This window comes from Jatropha curcas, chromosome 4, assembly GCF_041381405.1.
Source record: "Jatropha curcas cultivar XTBG-Jc1 chromosome 4, XTBG_Jcur_1.0, whole genome shotgun sequence".
NCBI lineage: Eukaryota > Viridiplantae > Streptophyta > Magnoliopsida > Malpighiales > Euphorbiaceae > Jatropha > Jatropha curcas.
The window spans coordinates 22,117,499-22,138,694 of NC_143154.1; the positions used below are offsets into that span (position 1 = coordinate 22,117,499).

The 21,196-nt window shown below is 33.6% G+C and overlaps 1 protein-coding gene across 4 annotated transcripts; it reads left to right on the plus strand.

The window, feature by feature from the left end:
* Positions 1 to 2,561: 2,561 nt before the first annotated feature.
* Positions 2,562 to 20,316, plus strand: LOC105632423 (Nucleotide/sugar transporter family protein). Of its 4 annotated transcripts, none has more exons than XM_012214803.2 (13): positions 2,563 to 2,719; positions 2,950 to 3,794; positions 3,888 to 4,057; positions 8,016 to 8,101; positions 8,211 to 8,260; positions 9,736 to 9,803; positions 15,288 to 15,388; positions 15,577 to 15,589; positions 16,059 to 16,243; positions 17,525 to 17,611; positions 18,091 to 18,185; positions 19,186 to 19,324; positions 19,875 to 20,316. In XM_012214803.2, exons 2-12 carry the CDS (start codon positions 3,199 to 3,201, stop codon positions 19,322 to 19,324), a joined length of 1,590 nt encoding a protein of 529 aa, XP_012070193.1. In that variant the 5' UTR covers positions 2,563 to 2,719; positions 2,950 to 3,198; the 3' UTR covers positions 19,875 to 20,316. The 4 variants fall into 4 exon arrangements, with proteins under 4 accessions (XP_089576373.1, XP_012070193.1, XP_020534312.1 ...); XM_020678653.2 differs by having other exon boundaries at positions 19,890 to 20,316; XM_020678652.2 differs by lacking the exon at positions 2,563 to 2,719 and having other exon boundaries at positions 2,929 to 3,794.
* Positions 20,317 to 21,196: the final 880 nt, after the last annotated feature.

A 21,196-nucleotide genomic window follows, 5' to 3' on the forward strand; every position in this document is an offset into this window, starting at 1 on the left:
ATATGGGGAACGAAATGGATTCTAGATAGTGAGAATCAGATGATATTATCATCGACAGTGGCCATTGACAAAAACTCAAAGGTCAATGCACTTATTCTTTCCGATCCACTGAGATGGGATGAAACGCTTATATACTCTGAGTTCTCTCCTTATGAAGCTTGCGCTATCTTGTTTATTCCACTGAGTCCATGGAGAGTGCACGATAATTTGATCTAGAATTTCTCTTAGGATGGGCATTATTCTGTTAAATCTGGATATCATCTCATTCTTGGTCGCTATTTCTCATGGACACAAGCTTCCTCCTTGAATCATAATAGCTCGCCTTTTGGAAAGCCCTTTGGAGGCTGAATATTCCTCCTAAAGTCAAGCATATGATTTTTAGAGCTTGCTCAAATCAACTTCCTGCGTTGGATGCTCTTGCAAGGAAAGGGCTTAACGTTGATCCCATTTCTCTTGCTAGTGGTAATGGTATGGAGTCTATCATCCATATTTTAAAGGCTTGTTCGTTGGCTATGCGATTGTGGTTGTACAACCCCTTTCATTTGGACACATATATTATCAGAGTGGAGTCATTTGTGGGTTGGTTTGAATTTCTATGCTCTCATTATGCTCAGGAACAACTTGAATTATTCTCTACACTAGCTTGGGTTATTTGGCGATCAAGAAATCTGAGAGAATTCCAGTCACGCGTTCTGTTTGAGATTTAAATTTTAGGTATGACTTTGACCTGTTTACATGATTTTCAGATGGCTAATAACAAGTTGGATGGCCCTTAGTCTCAAGTTCTTCATGGGTCGTGGGTTCTGCCTAGCACTGGTTTTTAAAAAGTTAATGTTGATACTGCGTTGCATGAGGAGAAAGGGTGTGGGTTGGGGTTTATCGTTAGAAATGCAGCAGGCATGGTCATGGCAACATGGACTAAGGTTCCAAACCACTTTTTCTACCATTTGATAATGTTGAGCTAGCTACTGCACTTTTTGGGTTGTCCGAAGGCTAAAGAGCAGAGCTTTGCATGGGTTATTCTTGAGACTGACTCCTTAGTTTTGCAACAGCAAATTTCTACTTAGTCGATTCCTGATATAAAGTATGGCACAGTCCTCTTGGATATGTTGGCTCTAGCTAAAAGCTTTGTTGCTTTTCAGTGTGTCCATGCGAGGAGGGAGAAGAATAAAGTTGCTCATGAGCTTGCTATGCTTTCCTTTTCTCTTAATCTAGAGGAGTCTATTTGGGTTTAGGAGGTTCCACCTCATGTTTTTCAGTTTGTAGCTGATGACATTTCTTCAATTATTTAATGAAATCTATTTTATTTCTAAAAAAACAAAAATATCTATAAAAGTTTAAAATTTCAAAGTTAAAAAATGAAAAAATATATATATTTTTTATTTTGTTTATATAAATTGCCCTTTTTCATTTGAGAAATTATATATCGAATAGATTCACATTAAATTTTTTTTTGTGTAAATTCAAATTAAAAACTTTAAGTGAGATATTAAATGGATAAAATATTAATTTTTACTCAAACTAATAAGTTGTAAATTTATAATGAGCAAATTACTTAAAGATAATAAATACTAATTTTCACCTTTACTACATAAAGTTGGATGTACATGACACTTAGCATATATATACATGTAAAAAAAAGAACAATTTAAATAATAATTTATGATGAAAATCAATTTCATTAATTATTATATTAATTGCTATCATTATTTTTAAAATTTTTTTAGAATTATTATAGGTTGACAATAAAATTATATTGTTAACAAATTTGTAAATAAATTGTGCCAACTAAATGAACAACGAACATATATAGACTTTCAATCTTATTTGATTGAGAAAGCATATTTGTATTTACATGGAAATAAATATTTTGATGAAACTCTACTAGATGACATTATCAAATTGTACATACTTTTATTCCATAATTACGTATACATGATAATGACAATATAGTATTCATAGTGCTGTCCACAAATTGAATTATTATATACAAAGTCAATAAATGTAAAGAATCATGCATAAACTTTAATTATAAAATGTCATATTTCATTATATCATGACACAACTTTAAAATTACATTTGTCAATACACAATTTATGATAATTAACCGATGTATTGCGTGGAGTGATATACTTGTTGCTTTCTAAAGTTGATTTCTATCTTTTTACCTAATTAATGATACTATGGACATCTTTGTTTCTTCTATTTTAAAATTTTATAATTTACAATTTTATTTTTACATTTCTTTAATGACTTTTCCAAACATTAACACTTTGAAACAATCATCATCTACCTAACTAATCAATAAATACTTTCGAAATATAATATGAATTACAAATTGATGCCCATCAATAGTATGCCATCAACTAGTTACCGTATGGGCTCAAAACTTCGAAAAGTAAAACTAGAAATGTGCAATTAATTGAAAAAATTAATATTTTTTATATTAAAAATCCGGTGGAGTAATAATAAATCAAAGAGCAAAATACGGATATAATCTTTTCTTTCTTTAAGTCGACGTTTTCAAAAAACAGGCTCTAACCGAAATTCACTTACCAAACGCACCAACTTTAAAAAAAAAAAAAAAAATCCCATTTATTGGTTTATTTCTATTTTGTCTTCTTTCGAGATTAGATCTCAGTTCTCTCTCCTTCAACATATAAATTTAAAAAACGTTCAAGCAAAAATGGAGAGAGCTCTCGGATCTTTGAATTTTCAGGTTTTTCTTTCTTCCCTCTTCATGTGATTTTGACTTCCGTTTCTTTTATTGTATTTCTTCTTGTTCTTATTTGAAGGTTCTGTTTGGTCACTGAGAAAAACCCTAAACATATATGGATATTATGTTGTAGTTGTTCCATATGTTGCTAAATTTCTTAGATTAATTTAATCTGTTTCACTTTGTAGTTGAACTTGAATTCTGAGAGATTTGGTTGCTTGTCATTGGAACAGGTAGCGTTTGGTTTTGTTCTGTGCCGTACAGTCTATTGTACTAGGTTGATTCTTTCTTAGTTGGTTAGTTCTTGTACCAGTTTTGGGATCTGGATTCATAATATTTTGTTCTGAATGTAGCACACATCTATGGGCTTTGAATAATGCCCATAGTGATTGAAATTTGATTGCAATGGTTTCACCACTAGTTATATTGCACTGGTTTGACTTGGAGTATGTGGATGGCTTTCAGTTAGTGTATAAAGGGAGATGGTAGAGAGTTGTTTTGATAATAAAAAGGCTGAGTACACAGGAGTTAGTTACAATCCTAGTGAAAATCAGGGTTTACCTATTCATAGAGACCCTTCGTTCTCTCACTGGTTTGACGAAGATGGTAAAGTTCATCTTGAGCCTCAATTAGAAAATTCTGACGCAAGCGCTGAAGACTCTGATTTTGAGTTGCCTTTGCTTCATCAGGACAAGAGAGAGAATGGAGTTGTAGATACTGAGAAATATCAATATAAAAATAAGTTCCAGGGTAGAAGTGTGCACCTGAATGGTAGTAGTACCATGGATCATGAAATCAATATACATGCTCTTGATCGTGAAGTCAATATACACACCATTGATCATGAAACGAATATACACAACAGAGGAAAAGAAAAAGAGAATCTGGTGCCATTTGATATTGAAAATGGGTCTCCTGGTGAGACGCGTTCATCAATAAGTAGTGATGATGTTGCTGATTCTTTTGGCAATCATAAAAACTTGCTGCTGAAGTCTAAGAGCCCTGTTTCTGCTGCGGATGTGTTGAAGACTTTGTTTTTCATACTTGTTTGGTACACTTTCAGCACATTTTTGACCTTGTAAGTTCATCTTTTACATCACGTTTTGTGTCATGCATATGTATTGTTTTTATTTTTTATTTTTTTACCTTGTGGCATGTGCTGGTTCTGTAGGTATAATAAAACTCTTCTAGGAGATGACTTGGGAAAATTCCCTGCTCCATTACTGATGAATACAATCCATTTTGGAATGCAAGCTGTTTTGTCGAAGTTTATCACGTGGTTTTGGTCTCATAGATTTCAACTCACTGTTGCTATGACATGGAGGGATTATTTTATGAGAGGTAGGTTTGTACATATATGTTATCTTTTGCTTTATTGTTCTAACTCAGCAATTGAATTTTGTTTTTCCAATATTCCCAAACAAGCCAGAGTTTTTTTTTTCCCCCTTCTCTTAATTGCATTTTCAATTGTACTTTATTTATTTTGTGTGAAAGATTTGGGAAGAAGGGCATGAATTTTAGCTCAAATAAATAGCAAAAGGGGTGGGATGGCTTTTGAAGTAATAAGAACTGTTGTAATCTCTTTCCCCTGTGGGTTTGGGAGAAAAAAATGGTGCAATGTTGGCACCATACCTGTAGGTTGGTGATTTTGGTCTCAGAATTGGCCTTTTCTGGGAAAGTTCGAGGCAAAAGAATATTATAGCTCTTTTTTACCATTTTATTATGATCATGATTAGAGACAAGGTGGAAACATAAGCGAGGCTCATTTTTGTGTTAGAGGATTTTATTTTTGAACCTTGTTTGTGGATTATTGGTAAGAGGATTGGTTCTCTGCATGGATATGCTTATCATTTGCGATGCTTCTATGCATTTTTTTGAAGTATTTGTCTATGTCATCCATGATGCTCGTGCTTGCAAGAGTCATTTAGTTCGTTGTAGGAGGGGGAATCTGCAATTTATATTACAGAAGGTGATGAGTACTTTTTCTTTGTGAAGATATTTTTGAACTGATTTTATGATACCCTTAGAAGAGCTAGCAATTGAGATCAGTATTGTTACAGTGGGATTGGCCAAGAAATTGAATAACCAATTTGGAAATTTTCTAGTCACAAGTGGTCAACTTGGTTTGCAACTCAAACTCCCTTTGAAAAAGAGAAAAGTCTGCTCTGACTCACTTGAATTGGCTGGCAACTGGTGAGACGGTTGACTGTTCTCAGTTCAAATGGATAGGGCAATCAGAACAAGGGCAAAATATCAGTTTCTCAATTTGTCATGTTGACCTTATTTGAAAAATTTTACATCGCCATTTGTATAAGAGTCAAACTTGCACTCCCAAACAAATTAGCAACACCACCTTCTATTTAACAAACCATTGATGCTTTGACATATTTTCATTATATATTTAACTAACCATTTGCCGGAAGAATTTAGTTCTCTTTCTCTTCTTTCAAGGCGGAACTTTTATCAAATTTATCATGCATACTGGCTATCATAGCCAATTGAATTTTATCTTTTGCTAAAATAATATGTTTATGAGAAATTCCAAAAACAAGTATATCAATTTGGCATAATTTTTACTCTAGGTCTGCTTTTTCTTAGGATGCCATTTAGTACCTGTAGTTTTCATGTGCTATTGCTTGTATTTATATTTTGGCTAATATCATTAAATAACACTCCTATATCACTTGTGCAACATAAACTAATGACTAAAATTGATAGTTAATTTTATGATGCATATAAGGATTTTCGGCAGTACTTTGTTTTCGTGATAAATGTTTCTGTAAATATAGTTATGGAAACATTTGATATTTTGTAATGAATTTTTTTACACCACCGAAGTGCTACATGCGCATTCTAATAGTATTAGTTAAAATGACACTGAAATGATGACAGATTAAAAATTGCAGCTGCCAAAGAAGAAAGGTGCTGAATTGCAGGGCATTTTTTTTTTTTACTTTGCATTTTCTTTTAAAACCTCACCTATCTGTTATCACATCCTCTAAAATTTTGTTTCAATATTTTTTAATAACAAAATGAAGTTATTTTTTGGACGAAAATTAAATCATACTGGTACTTGGTTGTATATACTGTAATAATTTACTTTTGAACATTAATAAATTCTACTGATTCATTTAAATTTGTTTTGATTTGAGATCATCTCTTTTTCAGTCCCTAGTTTAACTTCTAGAACTTGATTCTCTCCTCTATTTTGAATAACAAGGCAGGTTTTGAAAACATTGGTTTTCATTGCACAACAATCAATAACAATCAATAGTGACTACATATTGTTTCACATGCAATGTATGATGAATTCAGTTTTAGTGTTCTATTGGTTGTTTTGTTAGTATAGTTCACATTTTCTTGGTAAGTACAGTTTTGTTGTCTTGCATATACGAGACACCTCAATTGATAATGTAATGCTGCATTTGGTTTCAAGGTTCAAAGGAAAGCTATTAATGGTTTGGTCATGCTTTTTGTTGATGAAAGTATGAAGAAATTTGAATTCAAGACGAGCTAAATTTTTTCTTTATATAAATATGTCTAAACATATGGTTATATCTGGGTTTTGCAAGGTTCCCTGTCCAATACCTTGTATTGTATTTATACTTCACTAATTAGGTCGGATAATTGTGGACTAGAAGGAACGATTGAAACGATTATAACTTTTAGGTTGTCTTACAACAAATATTTGATTGAATTAATGAGAGTGATTTATTTGTATAGTAATTTTATGAGAGAGATAGGGAGTGGAACCTTGCTCGATTCTAGTTTGATTATCTACCTTCTGTTTAAGAAAGGGCTTGTTTTGTTCAGTAGGTGAATTATATGTAAACATTGGAGAGGATGTGTATAAGAATGCCAATCATCTTTATGTTCTTTGCGAATTCTATGATTTACAAGCCATGCATGGGATTTTATAGTTCAAAAGAAAAAGGGAACGTTGAGTAATTATTTTCTTTTATTTTATGTTTTGGGTAGTAGAGGAAAGTACTATAGCTGGACATCATGATTGTGCTTGTACTGGACTGGAAATGCAACATGTGTTGGATATACTTAGTTTGTGAGTGAGGCTTAGTTAAGTTGAATTGCGAATTCTATATCCAAATGATTTTACTAATCTGATGATGTGACTCATTTTGCATCATGAGATTGACTAAATCTTTCATATGATTATTCCTCTTAAGAGTTTGATTCTACATTGTTATTGTTGTTTGTTTATGCTTTCATGTTTATCATATGTGTAATTTTGAGTCTGGAAATTCATATTCTTGTTAGAATCAGTTTGGGATGTGTTTTGTCATTGGAAAGTCTTTTCCTTGTTTGACTGGAAGCAAAACAAAGGATTTGGCTAAATGTGGTCCTTTATAAATTTAAGAAATCTAATCTTGTACAACAGTTAGATTCTTGTAACAAGATTTGATCTAGAAGTTGTAGACTCGACATTGTTCTGAGTGAGGTTCTTCAAAATGCATTAGTAGGAGTTCAGGATTACCTTCTTCTTATTCTTCATTGATGTTCTGTTCTTTTTTGTCCTCGTTACTATTTTTTCACTTGCCATAATAAGTCTTCCAAATCTTATGTTAGAAAATTTAATCAAGCTTGTTTTGAACCTCTGTTCCTAAGTTTCAATCTCCAAGTAGTCTTGGTTTAATGTAGAATCTCAAAAATCTTGAACGAGCCATATTTTCTTCATTCATAGTTCTTAAAACTCCTGAATTCAACACTATTTGTACTTATTAAACCTTGAAATACAATTTTTTTTTCCTTTTTGCCTAATACTTACTCCCATATTTGGTCAAGGGCCTTAACAGACAACCATCCCTCTGGATTTTTTCTAATCAAAATCTTTGTTTTGCTTCAACCAATTTAACCCGTTTCAACACACATATTAGTTTCTCAAATAAAAAACTGGTTTATCCATAAAAAAGATTTAGTTCAGTAAAACTGGGTATAAATAGTTTCTTTCTCTCATTTATGAGAGTTCCCACATGACTATGCCACTTTTATACACTCAAGGGATGACAAAAAAAAAAATGTTCTGAGACACTATACAAATGCTATTTTATCATCGACTTTATAAGTATATCTTAGCTAACAATATTTCATTTTTGCTATTTCTGGTCTAATATATGTAATTTTTTGTGCTTTCAAAAAATTATAACTTCTCACTTTATATTAATTTTAAAATTTTCTAACTAATGGTTTCCATGCTTTTCTGTTTTTGCTGTGAAATTATACACAACTTGCTTAATTAACTTTTCTATCAACTAATGCTACAGATGGAATTTCCCTTTCACAGTTGTACCAACAGCTCTTGGGACAGCACTGGATGTCAATCTGAGCAATGAATCCCTTGTTTTCATCTCAGTTACATTCGCCACAATGGTTGGTTCTGCTCTTTTTACCTCACTGAATATAATGGACCATCTGAATTTTTTTTTTCTTTCTTCATAAATAGATTCTCTTATACTAATATTTTTTCCCTGTTCTACAGTGTAAATCTGCATCTCCTATATTTCTCCTCCTATTTGCTTTTGCATTCAGGTGATTGTCTTGCTAACCCTTTTCCAATCCCATGATTTCTGCGCTATTTATATACATATAAGTATTCTAGCTGGCATTTATTCTCTTTTTATTATAGCTCATATAACAAAAAGAATAATGTGCCGTCACAGTGTTCTGAAATAGCTCTATTAATTTTATAATCATAATTCTTGATGATTGTGAAGGTTTTTTATTTCAAGGTCGATAAATATCTGGTGGTGTAGTGACATAGCTACTTTCTAACTGAAGGGGCAGAATTTTTTTTTCTTGCAATAGTAAATTTATTGGGGATATTAAACCTTGCATGTCTCGTTACCCCTGTTCTTGTAGAAAATTAAGATTATGGAGATTTTAGGTTTTCTGTTCCTTCATTTGTTTTGTGGAATTAATTTTTCCGTTTTTTATGTTTTGAGAAGTCAAAATCTGAAATGGAAATTAAACCAATTTTAAGGAAGATGTTTATTTACTGGGAAGTCCTCACTGAAATTTAATGCAAAGGGAAAGAAACCAAAAGAGAACCACATGAGCACATACTTCCTTGTCCATTAGTCTGCACTGTTGCTATTAGTTGTACTGGTCATCAGATGGCAGGCACAATTTTTATTAGTAGTAAAGTTAATGAAGGAGCACCAGAAGTATGTTTTCCAAGTACATCCTTATTGGAGATTTCTGGAGGCCCATGTAACATAATTTCATAGATGCCTTATTTTTATCTTTAATGCAGACAATGCACATACACACATCTATTTTTCATGTCTTGGTCTGTTTTTGAGGACAAGTTTTCTGCTGCCTGCAACGTGGCAGCATTATCTGTGGCACAAGCAGTGAAGTGTAAATTTAAAAAAAAATTTCAAAATGCATCATTTTTTTTTTGAACCTAATTAATTATTGCTTTGGCTGCAAATCATACACCATTTATCCATTCTTATATCTACAGTGCTTCTCACCCATGTTTTAAATTAGTCATTTTTTAAATTATTTATTTGCAAACTCAGGCAGGATGAACATATTAAGACAACAACAAAAAAAAAAAAAGATTTCACTACATTAAATAATTATTTTAAAATTATTTAAATGATATTTTAACTAATAAAAATATGGGAAAAAAAATGAAATAAAACCATTGGAAAAAAAAAAGAAAACAAAATATAACAATGAGAACTATCACTAAACCTGAAAATGATAATAAAAAAAATGGTTTGTCCAACCACGATTTGCAAAAATCCATTTTTTTTTTCGGTGGCCAAAGGGATGCGAGCTTGCATAAAAAGTGTGAAAAAATTAGGTATTGAGGGAAAAGAAAAAGTGTTTTTTGAACTCTTTTACTTTGCATATGTTGCCATGTGGTGTTATTTTATTTGCCACTTTGTTCTTGTTTAATTATATATTCTGCCTCATGCTCTTTGATTTGACTTGATCTTTTTATCAGTCAATCTTTATATTTCTGCTCCTTAATTTGTGCTGTTCTTTGGAAGGTTGGAGTCTCCAAGCATTAAACTTTCAGGTATAATTGTGGTAATCTCAGTTGGAATTTTATTAACAGGTAACCAACTTCATCATTTCTTATTTAAATTTTTATTATTTATTTCAGTATGCGTTTCCACTTATTACTTTCAGCTTCTCGGTTAGAACAATGACAGGGTTGAATGTCTTAAAAATAGGCTACGTATCTCCCAGTGCATATTTGGGTTGGGGGTTGAGAAGACTGTAAAATGTAGTTGAGTTGTGTTGCGAATTGTATATTTAACTGATTGAGATAATTCATCATGAGTCATACTCATATAGTGCTGCGACTTTTCCATTGTGTGCTCAGAGCAATTGTTGGGATAAATATAAGGTGGATTATCTTAATTCATATAGCTTCTTTGTTCTGCATTTTGAATCTCTTGTATTTGCTTGTTTAACAATGCATTTTTCTTAATCCTTATACATCTTTCACTTTACACTGCAAATGAAATGGTTGCCCTGGTGGGACCCAGAATAAGTTGGCATTTAAAACTCGGCTCATTAGTTATAAGGAGGGCTTGTGTATTTATAGGACAAATTAATCAGATGAACATGTATGTTAGCTTTTGCTGAAACCTTTGTTGCTAACTAATTATGCTAATTTCCCAGAACACTTGTATGTTTGACGCAGGGGAAAGATGTAGGGCTGTCAGTTTTCAACAAGTAAGCTAGAATAGGGTTGATCGTAGGTGGAACAGTAATTAGGTTTATAACCTTTGAATTAAAATTATGAGAAAAATAAGATGATTTACAATACTACTAGTGCCGTCTATTTATAGTGATAAATCCTAACTAGAGTAGGAATCCTAATTAAAGAAAAAATTAAAACTCTACTCCTATTCAATGATAAAATAGTACTAATGCAAATCTGAAATAAAACAGTAAATTAAATAAAATCCTAGTTGTGGTAGGAATCTAATTAGGACTAGGATTGCTCCTGCATCATTCTCCCGGGGTTTGAAAACGACTCGGCTCCGACGAGTAAACCTTAAAGATCCTTCAGGAATGCATAACTTATTCCCTTTGAATAAATAACTATCTTGCAATCGGTATGGCAGACTTTCAGCTTCTGAAGAATGCAGCAAATCAGCCTTTATTTTGCTAAAACATGAATCTGAATCATACTGATTTTTCAGATCTTCAAAACCTGTAATTTGAGTGCTCAAAATTGACAAAATTATGAATCTTCTGCTCAATGCATCAGCCACAATATTAGATTGACCAGATTTATACTTTAGTGAGAAATTAAATTCATCAAGGAAAGAACTCCACTTAGCATGTCGATTGTTGAGTTTATTCTGAGATTTTAGATACCTCAAGGCCTGATGATCAGAAAAAACCACTAACTCACGATAAGCTAAGTAATGCTGCAAATGTCGAACAGCTCGTACCAAGGCATAGAACTCTAGATCATAAGTTGAGTAACGTTTCTTGGCTTTAGACAACTTCTCACTAAAAAACTCAAGAGGTCTGCCCTCTTGGCTAAGAACAGCTCCAATCCCTTCATGTGAAGCATCATATTCGACAATAAATAATTTCTCAAAATTTGGAAGTGCAAGAACAGGTGCTCTAGTCATCAAAAACTTGATTCTTTCAAATGCCTTTTGTGCAGAATTTGTCCACTCAAACTTTTCTTCTTTCGTAGATTCAATTATAGGACTCATAATTAAATTGAAATTTTGGATAACTCCTATAGAAAGAGGCCAAACCATGAAAGCTTCTAACTTCTTTGATGGATTGTGGTGCTGGCCATTCGGTAATTGCACGAACCTTTTTTGGATCTGGTTTTAATCCTTCAGCAGACACAATGTATCCCAGGAATACCACTTTTGGTTGTAGGAAATTGCATTTTTTCAAGTTTATGTGCAGCTGCTCTTGACGAAGTACTTCTAACACTTGTTGCAAGTGTTTTAAATGATCTTCCTCGGTGCGGCTATAAATCAAAATGTCATCGAAATATACCACAACGAAAGAATTCAAGAAAGGTTTGAGTACATCTGTCATGACTCTCATGAATGTGCTTGGTGCATTAGAAAGGCCAAATGACATTACTAACCATTCAAATATCCCATCCGGTGTCTTAAAAGCTATTTTCCATTCATCACCATGCCTCATTCTAATTTGGTGATATCCACTTTTCAAGTCAATTTTGGAAAACACTTTAGAACCCGCTAGTTGATGCAGCATATCCTCCAATCTTGGTATTGGAAAGTGATATTTGATTGTAATCTTATTTATAGCACGACAATCCACACACATTCTCCAAGAACCGTCTTTCTTTGGAGTTAATAAGGCTGGGTAGGCACATGGACTTTTACTTTCACGCACCAGACCTTTTTCTAATAATTCCTTAACCTGTCTTTCTATTTCAGCCCGCTGTAAAGGAGGCATTCAGTATGCAGACAGATTTGGTAAAGCTGCTCCTGGTACCAAATCAATAGCATGTTGGATGCTTCTTAATGATGGCAAGCTTTTCGGTACATCTTCACTAATCAACTCCTTGAATTCCTGCAATAATCGTTGAATTTCAAAGGAATATTCAACTGATTTTTCAACCTGGTCAGCTCCTATCAGTTTGCTCACTAAGGCATACGTGACTCCCACCTCACTATGCGCAGCTGCAAATTCTTTAACACTTACAAGCCCATTTAATTTATTAGTTGCAGCTCCTTTATTTGCTATTTGCCTTGTTTCTTCCTTGAGAGGATGCAAAGTATACTTCTTGTTGTCCTTGTAGAACGAATAAGTATTAGGCCTTGTCTTGTGGTCCATACCATGATCATACAACCAAGGTCGTCCCACTAGAATGTGCCCAACATCCATTGGTACTATATCACATAGTGCTTCATCTGCCAAATCATCTCCCATTGTGAATTGCACTAAGCATTGAGATGTTACTGGTATCTCGTGCCATTTCTTCAACCAACCTACTTTGTATGGATGAGGATGTTTTGTTGTAGGAAGCTTTAATTTATCTAAAGCCTCCTTTGATGTCATATTTTCCATACTTCCTCCATCAATGACTAAATTACACACTTTGCCTTCACAAATAACACGTGTACAGAAAATGCTACGCCTCTTCCAATCTTCTTTTCTTTCTTTGTTCATGGCTGTCATGACTGTTCGAACAACTAAAGACTCACCTTGAGCTGGGTGAACATCAATTTCTTCTACTTCCTCATCATATTCATCAAAGATAGGGCCTTGGTCTTCATCATACTTGGCTAAATTCACCCTCCTTTGTGTACCGATGAATGAAGTTTGTCCCTTTTCTCCACAAGTAAAACAACGAACTTGAGAATTGTTGCCTCTCTTTGTAGACTAACCAGAATTGTTTTTTCCACCATAAGGTACTATACCCTTCCCTTTATCGTTCCCATCAACATGGGTTGTCTCTTCATTGTATTTATTAGTAGCGGCAGCATCTTTCCTGCTTCGTTGAGTTGTTTGAATCCCTCTTGCAGCTCCGAAATTGTTTTGCCAATTGTTCTGTTTATGGGCCTTCTAGCACCGTAACGAGAAACTTGCTTTTCAGCTGCTAAGGCATATTGGCGAGCATCTTCAAGATTGTGTAATCGGACTATGCCCATTTCATCTCTAAGGGACTGATTGAAACCAACAAGGTAGCGAGAGGTAATTTGTTCATTACTTTCAGATATTTCAACTCGAATGAATAAATTATTAAATTCTGCAGTGTACTTTTCAACAGACATACTATTTTGTTTCAAGCAGTGGAACCTTTCATATAGTTCCATTGTGTAATCAGTGGGTAAAAATTGCTTCCTTAGCTTATTTTTGATGTGGTCCCACGTGCTGATTTTAAGCTTTCCTTGTCGTGCGCGCTGCTTCTCAACTCTCTTCCACCATAGAAGTGCAGTACTCTTCAATTTAAGCTTGACAAAAAGCACTTTTCGCGTTTCAACCATTTATTTCCATTCAAAATAATTTTCTAAACTAGTTTCCCAGTCTAAATAGTCTTCGGCATGCGATTTCCCATGAAAATCAACAACTTCAATTTTAACTCCACTATTTAAATCAAGAGCATGAAGTAAACGCTCTTACAATCTGCCTCGTGCTGCTGGGTTTGCACGTCCAGCTTCATGAAAGGGGTTTACGTCCTCGACTTCCTCTTCACTCTCAAGAGCTTCTTGAAAATCAAGGTTTTGGTGGTTGCCTTCTGGAGTCTCCATTCGGGCTTCCATGGGTTCCTGACGCTGCGAGGCTTGTACAGCCTGGGTCAAATCCTCAATCATTCGCCGTATCTCAGCTATTTCATCTTGTTGGGGCTGATTGCCTCTGCCTCTGCGTCTTCCAACCATGGTTTAATTCAGACAGAAAAAGAATCCTAGGATCTGTTTTTGTGCTATGATACCAATTGATGCAGGGAAAAGATGTAGGGCTGTCAATTTTCAACAAGTAAGCTAGAATAGGGTTGATCGTAAGTGGAACAGTAATCAGTAATTAGGTTTATAACCTTTGAATTAAAATTATGAGAAAAATAAGATGATTTACAATACTACTAGTGCTGTCTGTTTATAGTGATAAATCCTAACTAGACTAGGAATCTTAATTCTTTCTTCTACTCCTATTCAATGATAAAATAGTAAATCCTAATCAAATAAGGAACGGAAAACTAATGTAAATTTGAAATAAAACAGTAAATTAAATAAAATCCTAGTTGTGCTAGGAATCCAATTAGGACTATGATTGCTACTGCATCAATGTTTATCTCATAAATACCAGATCTATAACCCATCTCTAAGTTTAGGAATATTGTATTATTTATTTTATGGTAATGGTAATGGGGCACAGAACTGTTGATGTGATATCATCACATGTGGCACGTCTGTTCCCCAATTTGTTAATAAGAGTTATTTATTGTTTAAGCAATGCACATTTTGTATTGGGTTTTGCATGTTAGTTGTGCACAATAACTTTCTTGTTTGCATACCCGTCGTGTACTCATATTGCTTGTATTATGGTACTCTAAACCTTTTAAGGGGAACAACAAGGGTTCTTGTATATTTAACAGTTTAATTCATGTCCATTTGGCAAAGCAAGTTGTTTAGTAAATAATGGATGGATGTCACACTGGATGCGCAATTTTGTCCAATACTCATGCTAAGTGAATATAAAATATATGATGATGATTGCTAGGTATTGTTTTCATGTCTCTTCAAAGAAAATCCTATTTAAGAAAATGTTTAATTATAATTTGATTAATCTCAAGAACAATTTAATATGAATCATTTAATTTTAATGGATATTAATATAAGGGTATATTAGGAAAAAACAAAATAAAAACTATAGTTTAACTATATTAACTAAATTTTCTTAATTTGTGTGCAAATTCAAACTGGGATAAAAATTATGGGAAGGAGGGAGTATCTTTTAGTAGAGAACAGATGTCACCACTACAATTTGTTTTAGATTTTTTGTGTTCCAAATCTCAAATATCTGTTTTCTCCATTACTTTTATTCTTCCCTCTTCATCCTTGCTTTTAATTTTTTTCCTATCCAGTGGCAAAGGAGACAGAATTTGAGTTTTGGGGATTTGTACTTGTTATGCTTGCTGCTGTTATGTCTGGGTTCCGCTGGTCCATGACTCAAATTCTTCTGCAGGTATGACCTGATTGTTGTTTATTTAATGTTATGGTGCCCAAAATATTTGTAACATTAATTGGTATTGACAAATAGAGTTGGTTTCTCTCTAACTCATTTTCTGTTTTGTTTTTGTTTTTGTTTCTTTCCCCCCCATGGCACTTGTTTTGTCAATTTGGTGATGCATGGATATCCAAAATGACATAAAGAAAGAAGAATATGGTAGGTGCTTTTTTTATCCTAGCCTACTGTCATTATCATTTTAACAATCTGCAATGCTTTGGATTTATTTACATTATTTGTCTTGTCAAAATGTGTGTGCAAGGACTGATTTGAATGATCCTTTTGGGTTATTGGTACATGTGTCTTTATTTGACAAGAAAAGCAAAAAATAAAGAAAATCTGCCTCTTTGGTCAAGAGAATGAAAGTTCTTTGAGCAAGAGAATATAGCAAGGCAAATTGATTTGCCCTCTCGATTCTATGTTATTCTTGTGGTTGATGAGTATGATACTTGATAGGGCTGGTTTAAGTTATTTGATTCATGTTGTCAATCCAATTACTCTTAACCTCTAACCCTGTCAGACCTGTATTCTCTGTTTTTTTAAGTTAGCATGTTACTTGTTGCTGCTTTTGTTTGAGTTTTATACTTTTGTGCAATAATAATGTTTTTATTTTTGTTTTGATTCTCAGGTTTGAAAAATCCACTTATGTTGATGAGCTATGTGACTCCTGTGATGACAATAGCAACTGCTTTTCTTTCTCTTTTGTTGGATCCTTGGTATGAATTTAAAACGAGTAGTTACTTCGATAGTTCTTGGCACATTGCTCGAAGTTGCTTGTTGATGTTTTTTGGCGGAACACTGGCCTTTTTCATGGTATGGGTCTTTGTCTTTTGGCTCTTTATGTTTTCCTTTTAATTTTTGTTTTTGAGGATGAACGTGACTTGCTGGTTTAAACTTTAATTAGAACTTGAAAAATGAGGATCAAATTTTCGTTCATATGATTTTAATGCTCCCAAGGTTCCCAAAAAATCATGAGTCACGTTAAATCATGAGTCACGTTATGAATATTTGTTAAATCAAACACAAATTAAGAGGCAGCAGAACACCATTTGGCTAGCAGTCAAGTGCCTGCCTCTCAGTGCAAACTATCAGGGGGATCAAACCATGACAATCCCTCTCCTTTTAAAGAATTTCTGATGTACGAAAAGATCTTAAATCAATTTGGTTAGATGCGGAAGATTGACTATGGAAGCAGGTTTTCTCATTAGATGATTGGTGATATATATTGAAAGAAAAAGAGGAGACTTTTATATGATCCTTATTTGTTGAAGAATATGCATATCAAAAATAGTCTTAAGAGACAATCTATAACGAGTTCTAGAATGAAAATTGAATCTCTTATATATATATATATATATATATATATAAAGGCATTGAAGGGATTGTCATTAGTGTTTGGATAGTCAAGGATGATATCATGTTGGATTGCACCAGGCATTGTATATCTGGCTTTTGGATTAACAAATGCCTATAGTTATTGAGACATCTACGCTATCTCACAGTGTGCACATTGCAGATGTCTGAGCTTAAGTGCATAATGTGGTGTGAGGCATGTCAGCTGTAGGATATGATGGGTGAAATAGACAAGGTGCATTTTAGGGTTCTGTGTGGTTAGAATGCTATTTGACCAAGCATGGTGTATGACAAGTATTGATCAAGGGAAAAAAACAAAATGCAGGATTAGCGTGGCAGAAATAAGATGGATGTGCTGAAATATGTAATGGAACAGATAACAAATGAATGTGTTTAATTAGAAAGGTGGAAGTGACATCCATTATAGCTGAGAGAGAGGAGATTGAGATGACTTGAACATATATGTCATAGACTAGCAGTGGACTGGTATGAAAAGTTTGGAATATTGAAGTTTCAGGAGAAAGTAAAACTAGAGCCAGACTTTAGATGATGACTTAGTGAAAAAATATTTAGTTATCTTATATATATTTTTTGTTGCCCTAAAGTGAGTGAAATGAAGGTAAAAATCCCATATTAGCTCACCCTAACTAGTTTGAGTTTTATTTAGTTTGATTCAAGTTGACCTAGTTACATTTTTTGTTTTAAGACTACAATGTGAAAACGTATTCTTTGATGTTGCAGGTTTTAACGGAATACATTCTTGTTTCAGTTACTAGTGCTGTCACAGTGACTATAGCTGGTGTTGTTAAGGAGGCCGTCACCATATTGGTATGAGCTGTTATCATATTATTGTTCTCTTTCTAACTTCATGCAAAAAATATTGGTCCACTTGAAATTTTATTTCCCATTCTCACTTGCTTGACTTTCTCCTGTTTCAACGGTGAAATCTTTTAACTATCTTTTATCCATGTATGAATAAGTCGTTGTTATTGTTCTTTGAAGAGTGAAGACAAATTACATCTTATTAGTAACAGAGGCTTGTGTGCTACTCTATGATTTTTTGTTTTTCCTTGTTGATTTACCATTAGTTCAGTTATTTGATTCTGCAGTATAGTCTTGGGTTAAGATGTTAATTGCATTCTTACTCTACCTAAGTTATCGTAAAAAGCTTAATGATCCTTGCTGTAGTACTCTTATTTTAGCAAATCCTTAATGATTTTCAGTTTTGGTGATAACTGCTCCTCAGGAGCCACCAAGGTGTAGTACTCACTAAAATTTTTTCTGTTTAATAATTCATCCATATTCAGGTTGCAGTTTTTTACTTCCATGATAAATTCACATGGTTGAAGGGAGTTGGCCTTATCATCATTATGCTGGGCGTCAGTTTATTCAACTGGTACAAGTAAGTCGTCGGTCAGCATAGTTTTGAAACAATTTAGTGATTTGCAAACACTTGATCCATTTTCTCTCCATGTTCAACTGAAGTTTGTTTTGTGCTAAGGAATTTTGCATTCCTGGATATAGTTTGTAGAAATCAAGAATTAGGATTCAAAACTAATCTGGCAAGTCTGATTTTCTTTAGAATAATAAAAGAAAAAATCAATTAAACAAAAATAAACTGCTAGTATCATGCTAATAGGATTGATGATTTGCTCCTACCAAGAAATTCATCATCATTTCTAGGGTTAGAATTGCATCACACAACTGAAGTTTGTTTTTGTATTGCTCTTCTTGGCCTTTAGTAGTCTGAAGGATCTGACCCTTTTGTGCTAAGGAATTTTGCATTCCTGGATATAGTTTGTAGAAATCAAGAATTAGGATTCAAAACTAATCTGGCAAGTCTGAGTTTCTTTAGAATAATAAAAGAAAAAATCAATTAAACAAAAATAAACTGCTAGTATCACGCTAATAGGATTGATGATTTGCTCCTACCAAGAAATTATCATCATTTCTAGGGTTAGAATTGCATCACATAACTGAAGTTTGTTTTTGTACTGCTCTTCTTGGCCTTCAGTAGTCTGAAGGATCTGAACCTTTTGTGCTAAGGAATTTTGCATTCCTGGATATAGTTTGTAGAAATCAAGAATTAGGATTCAAAACTAATCTGGCAAGTCTGATTTTCTTTAGAATAATAAAAGAAAAAATCAAGTAAACAAAAATAAACTGCTAGTATCACGCTAACAGGATTGATGATTTGCTCCTAACAAGAAATCATCATCATTTCTAGGGTTAGAATTGCATCACACAACTCAAAATAAGAGCATAACTCATGAAATTGTAACTGAAATCTGAAAATAAAGCGTTATCATGGGTATGTTATAGAGGCTAAATTTTGCTGATATACTGTGGTCATCCATATTACCATTATTGCGATATTCACTTTCGGCATTGGGCTTATTCAGATATCAAAAACTACAAAAACATCAAATGAGTGAAGATCACTTGGCTGGGTCTCCTACAACAAATGTCGCTGCAAAATATGTCATACTTGAGGAGATGGATGATCAAGATGAAGCTGGTTCAGAGCTTTCGAAATCCTGAGTAAGCCTCTTACAGTTCATTGAATGAATATTTTCACTGTGCAGTTCTGCGTTCCTGCTTATTACTACTACAAATCAGCTTTTGACTTGAAATGCTTTCATGCTGTTTTCATGGTTTAGATATGCTTTACGCTCCATTTCGTATAAATGAATTTAAATGTGGAATTTATAGTATATAAATAAATTCTAGGCAGAATTCGTTTGTCAATGGATTTTTCACGTTTAGAATAAATTCAAAATTTAAAATTCACTTGCTTTTATTTTCTAAAATACCCTTGACATGATAATTTTATAAGACGACTCGTAGTTTTGTCATAGAACTTTGAATTTTTCAATTATGGAATTCATTTGGGAATTCTTCCCTCTTTGGTAGAATTTGATTTAGTTGTGTTCAAAAATATAGAATTGAAATTTTCTTTTCTTTTCTTTTTTCTTTCATTCCAAACACAAGAATTTGATTTATAATGAATTCCACTAAAACGATGCGTCAGTCTATATTTATCTATTGAAATTTGAAATTTTGAGACCTAAAAGGTAATGCTGAAATTTAGGTTTGCTTGTTGAAGAAGCTTGTGATGAGTGTGCTGCTGGCTACTAATCTCATATTCGAGGCATTTGCTGATTTCTTCAGTCATCAACAAACCTGTATAATTGTATCAGAATGACCGTTGACTAAGAAATTCCGAGACACTATTAAGAGTCGAGATTCATTCTTTGAATTTTTCCCTCGCCATGGTTAGCGAGCGCCTATTTTATATCGAAGTTTTCTTGAGCTTTTTTGGTAGTTGGATATTATTGTTCTGCATTAAGCTACACTTCCATGGATCCTTAGTCAAATATCTGATTCAATTGTGGGGTCTTGCCCCACTTGATTTCTTTCTTAGTTGTTATTTCGACATTATACTGGCAATTAATATACTGGTTGAAGTGTAAAATGTGATGCTCCCTTATCAGTGTAATTCAGCCTAGAATATTTTTCCTGTTCTTTTTCTATTTGTTGTTGCTCTAAACTCTACCTTCATGCTATATTTGTTATCCATAGTGAACAAGTGCCTAACCTTACGGTAACAACTCGAAATCGTTTCGAGACTTAAAAGAGAGTTGCTATATTTGTTATATTGACAGTAATTTTTGTGGGTTAACTGAGACAGAGTTCAATTTTCGCTTTCACATCCTCTTATAATGTCGTAGTCTCAGGCTGGTTCGTTGTCTGATCTGAAAGACGACATTCTTGACAGACACCATGATAAGGTTGACAAAAAAACTCTAATCCAAACTAATAATTTCCTTTGTCATTTTTGACAAATAACTATGGAATTACATTCCAAACATGGAAACTAGCCTGAAGGTAGGAGTCTCTTGCTAGAGTATGTGCTCCAACATTGGCTTGTCTCCGAACCTAATGAATACAAATATGGTTACGATAACAAAGTAACAATCTACAGTCTTCAACAAGAAGACCACCTTACGAACTGTCACTATTAGAAGAATATAGGGAGTAAACCAAATGCCGACTGTCTGAAAAAAATGACACCCGCTCCTTGCATGTTCATATTTGCCCATTGAAGTGTCTGTTGCAATGCCAATGCTTCGACTATTGAAGCATCCATATAGGAATTAAAATGACTTGATAAAGCACAGATAAAATAGCCCTCCTGGTCTTTGAAAGTAGCCCCGAAACCTGAATAAGAGAGATCCATAAATACAGCTCCATCAACAAATGATATCCTAACTGGAAATCCATGTAGTCCATGCAAGCTGGATATGTTGAAAGGATCACCATGCAATCACTTACAACTCAATCAGCTAATTAAGGATAGTTTTGATATCATTTTGCAGGCATTTATACTTGCAAAATTGATTTCGAAGCAAC

Excerpts from the sequence above, each read along its gene's own strand:
- LOC105632423 (XM_012214803.2), top strand. The coding sequence starts at position 3,199 with ATGGTAGAGAGTTGTTTTGATAATAAAAAGGCTGAGTACACAGGAGTT. Across the intron at positions 3,795-3,887 it reads TTCAGCACATTTTTGACCTT|GTATAATAAAACTCTTCTAG; the intron begins GTAAGTTCATCT and ends CTGGTTCTGTAG. Across the intron at positions 17,612-18,090 it reads AGGAGGCCGTCACCATATTG|GTTGCAGTTTTTTACTTCCA; the intron begins GTATGAGCTGTT and ends ATCCATATTCAG.